Source organism: Lathamus discolor, chromosome 3 (genome assembly GCF_037157495.1).
Source record: "Lathamus discolor isolate bLatDis1 chromosome 3, bLatDis1.hap1, whole genome shotgun sequence".
In the NCBI taxonomy this organism is placed as follows: domain Eukaryota; kingdom Metazoa; phylum Chordata; class Aves; order Psittaciformes; family Psittacidae; genus Lathamus; species Lathamus discolor.
Window position 1 is genome coordinate 106,218,197 of NC_088886.1, and position 12,038 is coordinate 106,230,234.

The 12,038-nt window shown below is 45.9% G+C and overlaps 1 protein-coding gene across 1 annotated transcript in view; it reads left to right on the top strand.

Annotated features, from left to right (window-relative positions):
- Positions 1–269: 269 nt before the first annotated feature.
- LOC136010190 (collagen alpha-1(XIII) chain-like) overlaps positions 270–12,038 on the top strand; it is a 67,066-nt gene continuing 55,297 nt past the window's right edge. Inside the window, exons 1-6 of the mRNA XM_065671006.1 lie at positions 270–736; positions 2,701–2,727; positions 5,322–5,357; positions 6,007–6,033; positions 7,770–7,820; positions 11,554–11,589. Coding sequence (XP_065527078.1) covers positions 692–736; positions 2,701–2,727; positions 5,322–5,357; positions 6,007–6,033; positions 7,770–7,820; positions 11,554–11,589 — 222 coding nt within the window. The 5' untranslated portion in view covers positions 270–691. The remainder of the gene's footprint in view (positions 737–2,700; positions 2,728–5,321; positions 5,358–6,006; positions 6,034–7,769; positions 7,821–11,553; positions 11,590–12,038) is intronic.

Below are 12,038 nucleotides of genomic sequence, written 5' to 3' on the forward strand. Positions count from 1 at the left end.
TTAGGATTTATTGCATTAAAACAATATTTATTGGTTTTTTTTTCTTCTTCTGTCTTTCAGGTCCACCTGTAAGTACCAAGCCTCCGTGGTTTTAGAAGCTGTTGACACAGAGTTTGCAGGCCATGAATTAGCAAAGTCTTCTGTCTGTGGTGTCTGATGTGGTAGCTGCCTTCACAGTCCTGGCAACCTGGGACCTCTCAAACAGCAAGTACTGTGGGTGTTCAGGACCCATGTTATTGTGGGGTTGCTCTCTGCTGTATTGTAGCTTTTGAGGGTGATGAGACAGAGGGAGCACAGGGACAGGGACATGGCAAACATGAGGGGCACATGTATTTATTACTAGTTGGCCCCACATACCCTGGAGGAATCAGCTGTATGTGCTTCAATCCATCGGATGCCACATGCTGAATGAGACGTGTTTGCAACAAAGGGAAAGATAGATCACAAACACATGGCAGGAGCTGTAGGAACTTGTTCCCTGCTACTCTCGTGGGCTTGCTGAACTGATGGGCCTTGAAGTATAGCTGCACAATTATCAGTTTCAGAGGAAAAACTGTGTTGACAGCTTCCTTTTTAAATGTTAGCTTATACAAAACCTCAGTGCGGATGATTTAGGCTTCAGGAAAACAACTAGGTTATTGCAGTATTTTCTTACAGCTACTAAGAGACCCACAGTGAACCAGAAGAAGCAATGCAACAAATGAGGCCATGTATCGACATCTCTCAGGATTATAAAGTAATGCTATATTGTCTCTAGCACGATCCTTCCAGAGGAAATGGTTTATATTCGTGTACAATACAGTAACTATGCTGGGTTTCTGCAGAGGAACATGAGAAGTTAAACATACGGTAGTCATCTTTTGTCTGTTCATGCAAAAATGTCTTAAACAGTTTGCAGATGATGTTTTGAGGAGACGTAGTTGCTGCACAACCTATTTTCCCCTTTCATCGAGTCAAAATGCTATAGACTGAACTCCCACAGATATACAAGCACATCCCTATTTAATGACAACAATCTTACAAAAAATTGCACCTTCCAGGCCAAAAGGTCTGAAAGCATTTTACAGCTGGAATCCCTGATCCGTGCAAACCTTCAGCAATAGTTGATCCTAGGGGCTTTCAGGACTGGCTGCTGAAGTGGATGTATTTCAGTTTTAGCTTTGGGTAATTGGGAAGAAAGCGCTGCTCCAGAGGAGCTGCAATTGAAGTCCAGCTAGATCTGTCCCTACCATTCTACCCTGAGCAAGCATAGGTCAGTGCTAGAGAGATATAGGCCAGGCACAAAATTGTTGGTGGTGAGGCATTTCTATTATTGCTAAGAGAAATTAGAGAGAAAGCACAAGGTCAACACAGACGTCTCCTGGAGAGCAGTCTGCGCCTTTGCAGGGTGAGGAAGACACGCACTCCAGGCTTCCTCTGCAGCAATAAGGGCTAGAAACTTAATATCGCAATGAAAGATTGAAGCCTGGCAGAAACACATGGGACCACCAGAGAAGTGCTGACAATACGTGCTACCGTATCCTGGCTTATTGCAACCTCTGAACCTGTCTCTGCATGCAGACTTTCAGGACAGGCTGCAAGGAATACTTCAGCCAATGGAAATAACAAGAGGAAGTCAGGCAGACCGAGCATCATTAGCCAAAGTGGAATGTCTTGGGTTAACAGCACCCTTGTCTCTTGCAGGACCTCCGGGTTTCCGATCAGCTCAGTTCACTGCCGAAGAGTAAAGCAAAGTCCTCCATGCCACCATAGGAAATATTTCTTTCCTCTCCCTGCCCCCAACTCCCCCCTATATTTTTTGTGATTAAAACTGCATAGAAAAGTTTATGAGCAACAGACATGGGCTTCTGCCTGCATGGTTGTCATACACATCATGCTGGATAGTAACCCCAAAGCACTGATGACCCCACTACTCTCTCCTGTTCCTGCCTGGCAAAACACAGCATCTTGGGCAGCAGGGCTTAGCCCCCAGTGTCAGCTTGAGTTTGGGGATGGGCAAAAATACTCATTAGAAGTGCACTGAGCCCTGCTTGTAGAGTAGGATGACCAGGAGAAAATACATGGAAATGGCTGAGCAGCACCCCAGTGGTCAAAGAGGCCTTCATGCTCTCCTCTTGCCCAACAGATGCTCCCACCGTTGTTCTTGAAATCAGTGGATGCTTTGGTGAAGACAGGGGCAACCCGCAGTCATGTAAGAAATTTGGTGAGATTGGGACTAAAAGGGGCAAAGGAAGGAAGGAAATGATGAAATGATGCAATAGTCCAGAGGTTCCCAGACTCAATTGCCGTCTGGACCACATCCGAAGGAAAAGATCCCCTCACGGACATTTTCTCTCCCATTTCTGAACATGCAACATTTCTGTGGCAACTGCAACAATTCCATACATGAAAAAATAATATTTAGCAGATGGAAAATTAGGAAAAAAGTCAGGGCCCTGTAATTAGCTTGTTCTCTGTGGACTTCCAGATACCTTCAGAGCCTGCGTGGAGAGCTGTGAGTAGAGCCATGCCGAAAGGAGAGAAAACTTCGCAAACAGGAGATTAGGAAACCAAAGCAATCAGAGCTCATGGTCTAGAAGCTGTGGGGAGTTTTTTAACCATTCTGTTTCCTAAACCCTTTCATGTGATTTCATCTCTTTATCATGCCCTTTCTTCAGAGTTTGAAGCTAACTTTTGCCATTTCTATGTACTTTGTTTCAGGGCCTTACAGGAAGACCAGGGCTCCCGGTAAATACTTCATTCTTTCCTTTTTCACTCCCTTGTGCTCTGTATCTGGCAGTACTTTCATGAGTAGCCCTCCAGGGTTCATAAACTGGGAGAAGGTAGTAATCTTGCATAGCAATCCTAATGTGGAATACCAAATCCAAACAGCACATGAGACATGTCTTGTAACAGAGTAGGGACCACAGGAGCCTTGTAGGAGCAAACCTAAGGGTAACATAATCCCTATGAATCCTCCTGCATGTAGGAAACATATTATGTTTGAAGATGCCTTTGTCAGCTTGAGGGTCTGGTTGAAGAGGCACAGTGTGTAGTATTCTTGTTGGTGGGGCTTGCTAATTGCAGAAGGATTTAAAAGGCCTACGTCACTCTGTGACAAATGAAGAAGTCTGTAATAACAGTGTCTGCATCTGAGAGAGATAGATAGCTATGAGTGAAGAAGGAGCATAGGGTCTGGTGTTATAGCTGTGTGCTTTCCTGGCTATGGCTTCTTGCTCCCTGGGCTGCAGTTCACCTGGAGAATGCAACAGCCATAACAGGCAGTTTCCTAATGAGCGAAACGTAAACTGTGCTGCTGGCTCCCCCTGACTCAAGTCAGAGGCTGCTGCCTTTCGTGCTCCTCTGGTTCCAATGTGGGAGCTGCAGGCAGCTTTGCATGACCTCGTAACCAACTTACATGGTATCATCCACCTTGGAGTGCTCTTTTCCTGGCTCCCTGTCACAGACAACCTTTCATTATAAACATCTGGCATTTATTTGCTGTCCTACTGGGAACTCTCCCTTTGCTATTATTGCTTGGAGGGCTGCAATGCTGCGCAGTCACTTACCAGACACAGTACTGTCATGTACCCCTCCAGTACCAGGTACTCGTTGGAGACCTGACACAGCTCTGTCCTCATCTTAGGCTCTTCCTGCCTGGGCACCAGCCACTGCAAAGAAAGGAGAAATGAAATCAGCTTTTACCTCAAACTATGAGGGAGATCAGCCTGAGCTCAGCTATGGAGGAAAGCAGCATTTAAGGGACAAAAAGCACAGGAAAACTCAGTATTACATCCTCCAGCAGCTACAGATTAACCCCATGGCAAGATGCTGACACCAGGAGTTTTGCTTGCTGCCAGCACACAGACACAGGCAAATATTAGTGGGATTGAGAACCAACCTAAAACCCTAGAATAAGTAGCTTCCTACAATATTTCATCTACAAAATTTACAATCAAGCAGCTGCTTAGCTTTTCATCCATCTGCAAGGGATGCTTTTGCAAAGCATATGCTGCTTTTCAATTTATGAAAACATGCACTGCATGGAAAGGAATGCTGCCAACACTCAACAGCCCCCCAGCTACACAGAAGGAAGTGGCTAAAGTTTCACCAAGTAATGGTTTACCCTAGGCAATAATGTCTGAGGTTGGGATGGATGGCCAAAGGAGCCTCTGCGCATACACCCGGCAAAACAGAGTTGCGTCCATTCCCTATCCAGAGATTTCACACTACATTCACGCATTGGGACTGAACAGGGGGAAGGCACAAAGAAATGGCACCAATGGAGCTGGTGTCTCTGGCTGCAGAAACCAGAAAACCAGGTTTACAGCTACAGGGGGGCAGGCAGCCATTGGCAGGGACACTCTGTTTTATATAAGGAGATCCCAAACATTGGTGGAAACAGAACTGAGAGATAATTATCACATCATTTTTGTAAAATATGGACCAAAAGCTACATAACTGCTGAAGCTATATTTGTCAAGATCCTTTAGCAGGTAGCTGCTACCTTCCAAATCTGCACAGCCTTCAGTTTTGGTGACCAGGAATGCAAAGGGAATTGACTTAATTCTTTTTTTTAATTTTTATTTTGGCAAATCGCATAGTTAAATGTAGGAAACTGCCTTGTAGGTAAGTGGCCAAAGAAAATTGCCACCAGTCTTGTGTTCATGTGTTTATGAGGCTCTGCTCAGTGTCACCTGACCCAAAGTCATTCCCCAAACCGCTCTTTGGATTGTTCACACCATGACAATGCACTGAGAAGTATCTCAAAAGGGTAGAGGACACTGAACACAGCTGCTCATATGTCTTCTTCCAGACATGCTTTTTCCTGTGTCAGCTTGTTTTCCCACATTTTTCTTTTGCTTCTGGACAGGACTGTATTTTCTAGTCTAAGCGAATCCTATTTTAACGTGATAACTCTATAAATAAATAGCTAACACCCAGATGACTTTGGTAAAGAGAGAGTAAAATGTGACAGTTTGCTACTGCAGGAAGCCCATTCCCAAGATCTGGATTTTATGAAGCACTGGAAACTGGAATTATACTTTGTTAGGCTGAAAACTCTCGCTCTTTTGCTGCCTAAATCACCAGGTGCAATTTCTGTTGTGAGATGTGCTGGTCTGTCATATGCACATGTCAACTCGTGGCTTATGCATGTTCTTAAAGACAGGTTCAGCTACACCCAAACACACTTTCTCTCACTTGCTGTCTCACTCTCTCAAAATCCCTGGACACTTGCACTGCAATGTGAAGCCACATCTGTGGCATAGTTCATTTGTGCTGTTTCATAACCTTGCTTTTGGTCAGTTTCCAATCGCCTCTGATTTTGCCTTAATTGCCAGGGAGACAAAGGTGCGATGGGGATCCCTGGACGGCCGGTAAGCGCAAACTTGTTGTATGTGCCTTGTTCTCCTCATCCTCTTCAACTCCCAAGGTTTAGGGTGGGACTTTCAGGGTGATCCTCGGTGGATGTCAGTGTAGCAAAGCCATCTTCCCTGCCCCCCACACCTGAGGGGCTCTCCTTGTCACAGCAGGGTGGCCACTCCTGCAAACTGCATACATGCATATGGGGGGTGTTCCCATCCACTCTGCCATATTGCTCAGACCCTCCTCTGGTTCAGCAAGCACCATCCTCCCATTCCCCCAGTTGGGTGCCTCTTGCTGCCACCTCATGCCTTGGCTGGGCTTGCTAACCGCGGGCTTGCTAACACACCCCGCTGCTGCCACAGGCAGCTGCCCTTTCCAAACAGCTCTGCCCTGAACAAAAGGGGGTATCCCCTGCCTGTCTGAGAGCTATATTTTGGAACTGATCTTTGCTCAGGCATCCCAGGGTGAGGATGGGGAAGAGGGCTGGGGCAGGAGCTGAGGCCACTTTGCTTATTCCAGCTCCATAACCAGGGTTTTGGTGTGGGGTAGTGTACCCTTGCCGCTGACGCCTGTGTTTGTGTGTCTGTCTGTCTGTCTGTCTCTCTCTCTCTTCCCTCTGCACCCTCTTGCATGTGGCTGTGACGGGTGCCACTGACCCAGGGATTAAAAGGGCAACCCGGAGAGAAGGTGAGTCAGCTTCTCACAGCCCTTAGCATCCCCGACTGTCCTGATCTAGGGCCAGCCAAAGCCCCCCAGTCACAGTCATGGCTGCTGCAGCCAGCTTTGGGCTTTCACCCCCCGCCCCCCCAGCCTGCCCCTTCTTCCCCGGCAATGTGAGTTTATCTCCCAAATTCCTTCCAGGCCACTCAGCCTCCAAAGATGCTGTGTTTCTTGTTTATGACAGTTTACTAACAGTGTAAGAGCCAGCGGGCACACGCAGGGCTCCCTCCAAGGCTTCCTGGGTTTTAACCCTGAAGTTTCTTCCTTGCTGGCAGCTCCACTTGCCCTAGGCAACCCGCAGCTCCCTTCCACCTCCCAGGTTAGCCTGATCCCTGGTGCAAGCTGTGACAGGGAAGAAAATGACACAGCACACTCTTATTTCTAATAAAGTGAGATGTCTTCTTACCAAGTAAAACTGGTGGTGTAATTTAAGTCTGTGAAATGCCATCTCACAAGCTGTTTGCTGTCCAGTGAACTGCTGTTTTATACCTGCAAAGAAGTGGTAGTTTGTAAAGCATCCTACTACTTGCCCCCATATTTTGATGTGTTTGACATTTCAGCATAGTCTATTTTCCCCAGAGCTGAGTATTCCCCACCTATGAGAGTAGCAAAATAAAAGTGTTTGGCGTGTGTGAAAAACAACGTGTAGAAACTAGGAAAGGGATGTATAGTCACCTCATAAGGGGATCATCTGCTCGCTGCCATATCAGGTCCATTTGCTCCTCTTCTTAGAAGATAAAAAGAAAAACACGACAAGAAGGGGGCAAGGTAGGACAGAGATTCTCCTTCCTTGACTTCAAGCTACTGCTTGCTCATTGAAGCCAACCAACATTACCTAACAGACCAAAATTTCACTGCCTGAAGCTATCCTGCTTTTTCTCTGTGCGTCCTTGCATTTCTCTCTGGCCAAATTTTTCAGCAAGAAAGAATAGCAGATAGATACAAACAAACAAGGGAAAAACTACTCTTAATTGCCCATGCTTTCCCAAAGCCCTCTGTGAGAGTCCTAGGTCCCAGCTGTGTTTTGAAGAGAGCTCTGCTTCCTTGCAGGCCGCTTGGTTTATGGGATGCTCCATCCCAAAGCTCCCCAGGCCTGGGCGCTTCTGGAACTGCCTCTCAGGAATATGCCATGTTTTCCAAAGACAAGGACATGCCCTGCACAGTGCACGTCGTGGGTGGCTAGGAGCTGCAGAGGCAGTTGTTTTCCAGCAAGGACTTTGCTGTTTCATCCACATCACAACTGAGTTTGAGAAGCACACGAGCGAGGCATTTCTGGAGGCAGTCAGTGAAGTCCTTGCAGCTCCCATTTCTGTGGAGCCCAACACATCCCTTCTTTTCTTTCTTCTGCAGGACACAGTCCTTCTGGACTTGCAGGAAATAAACAGCAAGGGTTTCAGGCCATCTTTTGCATTTGCAATGGAGCTGAACCTGAGTTTTGCCAGAAAGTGTTTTACGTGTTTATAGTTTTCCTTGCTGTGCAGCTTCCATTTTCTGGCACATCTGAGTAGCTCCAAATGACATCTTTTCTTTCAAAGTGTGGGCAAGAGCTGGGGGAGGCTGGAACAGCAGCTACCCTTTGAGCCCTGAAGGTCTCACACCTTAAGCACCCTTGTTTTACCCTAATCTTGATGGGAATATAATTGTCTTTGCGTTTTACTCTCCTCAGTTTTTCACCCCTTTTCCTTTCCCTTGTATATCTGCAGGGTGCTCCAGGAGAAGCAGGCATGTCTATCATCGGGCCCCGTGGTCCACCTGTAAGTGGATTTCTCTCTGTTTTTGAAAGATGCAAGATGTGGGCAAGTTACAAGGAAATACTTAGGAGGGGCAGTAAGACAGCATCAGCTGGAAAAGCAAAAATTCTGTGTCATGTGGTTCCCATGCTGAGCCAGGTTTGGTTTTATACTCCTATTATGTACTATATATAATGAAATTACAGCTCATGCTCTATGGCAAATGAGGAAGCCTTCCCTTGAAGGAAACCATATTCTTGTATTTAAAAGGAAGAAGCGTATTTCCTTCTAGCAACAGGGCTGCTACCACTTTTGGAGAAAGTACACCCTTTGCCTGGCTGATCTCAGCCTTTGCTTTCATTGGCAGAAGACAAAGCCACTGATTTTGCAGAAGAGCAGGATCAGAGCTAAGCTGGTGACTTGGGAATTCACAAAGACGGGTAGTTCAGGGTTCTTCAGAAATCCTTGTCTAGTATCCAAAATCTTGGGAACTCTTCGACACCACAGTTACTGCTGGCTGGAAAGCCCCTTAGCTGGCTGGGGACCTGAGGAAAGTGTAGGCAAGATTTTGCACCCTCTTACAGCAAAAGCACCCCTGCAAGGTATAATGAATCAACCAGACAAAGCAAGAACAGGGTTATAGAAAAAGACCAACATGAAGGGTTGGAGCATTTACTTTTGAATGAAGCCTCTGCTTTTGAATGGGTGCAGCCAGTCCTCTCCACTCCATCCGTGCACAGTCTTTCCTGGAGGTTTTCATGAAAAAAGACCTAGAGGCTCAATTCTCTCCCTCTCAGTGGGCACTTCCCATTTTGATTAACCTGCAAAGAGCACCATCCTTGACCTGCAGAGAGGATGGGCCGCCAGCAACTTTTGTTTCACATCAAAGGTCAAGTGAGAGAGCCCTGGGCAGTGCAAACACTTGTCTAAGTCTGGCTTTCCAATTAACTCTCCAAAAACCCCATGATAAATGTTTCTAATAACAAGCAGGTGTGCCGGTTCCCAGGCCCACCTGCTTGGCACTCTGGAGTTTGAGAAGTGACAGAGCCAAAGCCCAGGACACAAACAGGTATCTTCAAGTGTTTTACATCCAGCAGACAGGCTCTGACCATGTGGCCAATTGAGGAGGAAGGGCTGCCAGATCTCTCAATGCCGAACTCTGAGCAAGACCACCCTGCTCCACAAAGAGCAGGTTTTGGAAGGTAGAAGTTTTTGCTGTAGCTCTCAGCCTTCTAGATAGTGTGGTTATAGTAACCGGAGAGAAAAGTCCCTGTCACTGTAGGTCCTGCAAACAGGCAGGCATCGATATTTTCTGGAAGGACACATGCCTGTTCTGCAGGGCATTTTTTAATGTCTTTTTTGGTCCTGCTGCTTTGCCTCATTGCCTTTTCTGCTCTTTGGGAAAGTGCACAACACAATGCATCTCCAAACCAGTGGAAAACTTAGATGGCAAATTATACTTAAAGTGGGCTTTTGCCTACACCAGTCAAAGCCCTGAGGTGCCAGCACTGGCACAACTCCACACTTCCACCCCAAAGTCTACTGTGAAGATGATCCAGTTTCCCAGAGAGCTGCTGATAGGTCAAAAGGATGGCTGAGCACTGAAGACAAACAAGGAAACCCTGGCCAAGGGGCCACTCGGAAAGATGTGGGATGACAAATAGTTTCCAGATTTTTGTCTGGAGGTTAAAGCTTTCACTCGAGCTCAGAGCTGCTTAAATTCTGGCCAGAGAGGGACAGTATGCCGATAGTGACAGAAACAGACGGTCTCCATGATTTGGCAGCTTCCGGGATTACATACTTCATATGATCAACATTTTAAAAAGAAGACAAGGGAAAACAGCCACCCAACAAAAACAGTCTCTTGGAATCACTCGCTGCTGAACTGTTGTTTTGGCCTGATACCGTGCAAATCACTCTGCTGTCCTCCAAGGAGAAAGAGTCTGCAGTCTACAGAGGAAGCCAAATTGTCCCATTTCCAGGTTTTCTCCCTAATTCTTTTTTTAGCACTTCTTGTCCAGGGAGGTGTCCAACAAGGAACCAAAATTAATGAATTGTAGCTAGTCTGCTTCTGGTTCTTGCCTTTTCAGAAACCAGCAGTGGACAGATCCTTTAATTTATAGCCTATCTTCCCTCCTGGTCACAGGCCAACAGGACCAGCTGGTTTTATATGTATCTTGCAAAGCAAAGCTGACCAAGTTCAACTTCGCAGAACTAAAGAAACAGTGCAAATGCGATTAGGTCCTGTATAATTTGATATAAGAACAGAACTGTTGAGTGCAACATGAGGCATTTTGTGGTAGGGGTATCTCTCAGACTCTGCAAAGACGTTATTTGGCCCTGTCCTTTGAAGGGTAAACCTCCATTGAGTCTGCAGATGGAAGAAACATAACCTGAAGGTGAAGGTTTTCCCTGCCGATGTGGCTCTGAGCTCTCTCCCAAGGGATTTTCATTGCTTCGCTGTGGCAAACCTCAGCCTTGTAACCCAGCAGGTCTATCCCCTCCTTCCCCTTCCCTTCCCCCACATGGAATCACTCTGGTTAAGGCAGAGTTGCACCCATGTGCATTTCTTTTCAGAAGTGAACTCTTTATATCCAGGTCTGTCCTAGGAAACCCTTGTGAGGCGACATGAGATACCAGCCATGGTATCGCCTATTGCCTAAGAAAGCATTTTATTCCCCCAAATGAAGCATGAGAACACATAAGAAACCTGGGCTTTTTGGCATTGTAGCATGGCTTTTGGGGAAGGCAAGATGCCACAGTGGTCACTCAATGAGCATAGTACAGGATTTACCTCCTCCTGCTGTTTCCATCTGTATGGGTGTGCTTCCAGATCTGCTGAATTCTGGTCCATATTGCTTCCTGACTTGGCTCACACATTTTGGGGGGAGATTGAGATTAAAAAATCCTTAAATAAAGCTGTATCTTTACTGGATATCCACAAACCTAGGTAACAGTGGCCTGGGATGTCACAGGTCCCAGAAACTGAAGAATTATGAAAAATTAACAGCCAAGATATTTTCCTTTTTCAGTGCTTTGAAGTGGTGATGAAGAAGCTACCAAACACATCTCAAGACAATGTTTGCTGTACCTGATTCCAAACTGATAGCCAAAACTGGGTAGTCAAAAAGAGGCAGGGGAAAGGACTTGGTGCTCATGTTACTGTCATTACACTACCTAACTCTCCTTTTTCTCTTAATTCTCAGAAGAAACAAACAAATAATCAAAACAGAAGAAAAAAAATCATCTCTTCTCCAGAATTATTTGTGAGGAAAGTGAATGCACTGGGACATGAGATTAGGGGAGGAGGAGAAGAGGGAAGGCTGTATTTAGACACTAGTGACCTGCAAGGTTTGTCTTGCACAGAGCAGCACCCTGCATTAAACACCTCCAGTTTATGGCAGCAAGAATTGCCATAAAATGAGCTCAGCCTCTGGAACATACTCCAAAAGCATAGCATATGGGCTAGGGACACCCGTTTAATTAATGTAGAAACTTCAAGGAAACTGCTTGCTGTCTAAACTGGACCTGCTCCAGCATATACTTGGCCCTGTACAAATTGGAGTGGGGATGAGAAACTTCCCCTCCTTCCCAAGGTGCTTTCCCATTGAAGGGGAATTGAGCCTTGCGTAGCTCTTCAGAGAGCTGCCAGATAAATGGGCAGAGGCTGTAGGGAAGGCTCCATAGGGAGGATTTATAGTCCATCAAAACCCACTTCAGTTCTTCTGAACTGCTTTCTCTGCTTCATCCTTTCCAGGGACAGCCTGGAACAAGAGGTTTTCCTGGATTCCCGGTAAGTGTAACTGCTAGTTTATGAGGTACGGGTGTGCAATAGCAGTAGGAAACCACATTAGTGCTTGCTGTATCTCATAATTTTTGTCTAAAATCAAGTACCTGATCTGATATCACTGGACAAAGTAATTTTTTCTTCATTGTTTTTCTTCCTCTGTTTTTTCTTTTAAATGATACTTAGGGAAAAAACCCAAACCCCAAAACCAAACAAACCACACAACTCCGAAAGGAAATTAATTTAAAAACCCCAAACCCCCAAGTGTTAAAATAACATAGTTGAAGCCAGATCTGTTCAGTAAAAGAAAACCATCCTAAGAAATATCCCCAAACAAAGAAAATAACCCTTAGGTAAGTGAAATTCCAACCTTAATTGAGCCTTTAGGTGATATTGCAGTATTAGTAAGCACCTGTGACCCAAATGGGGTCCTGCATGATGCAGGTCAGCTGTGG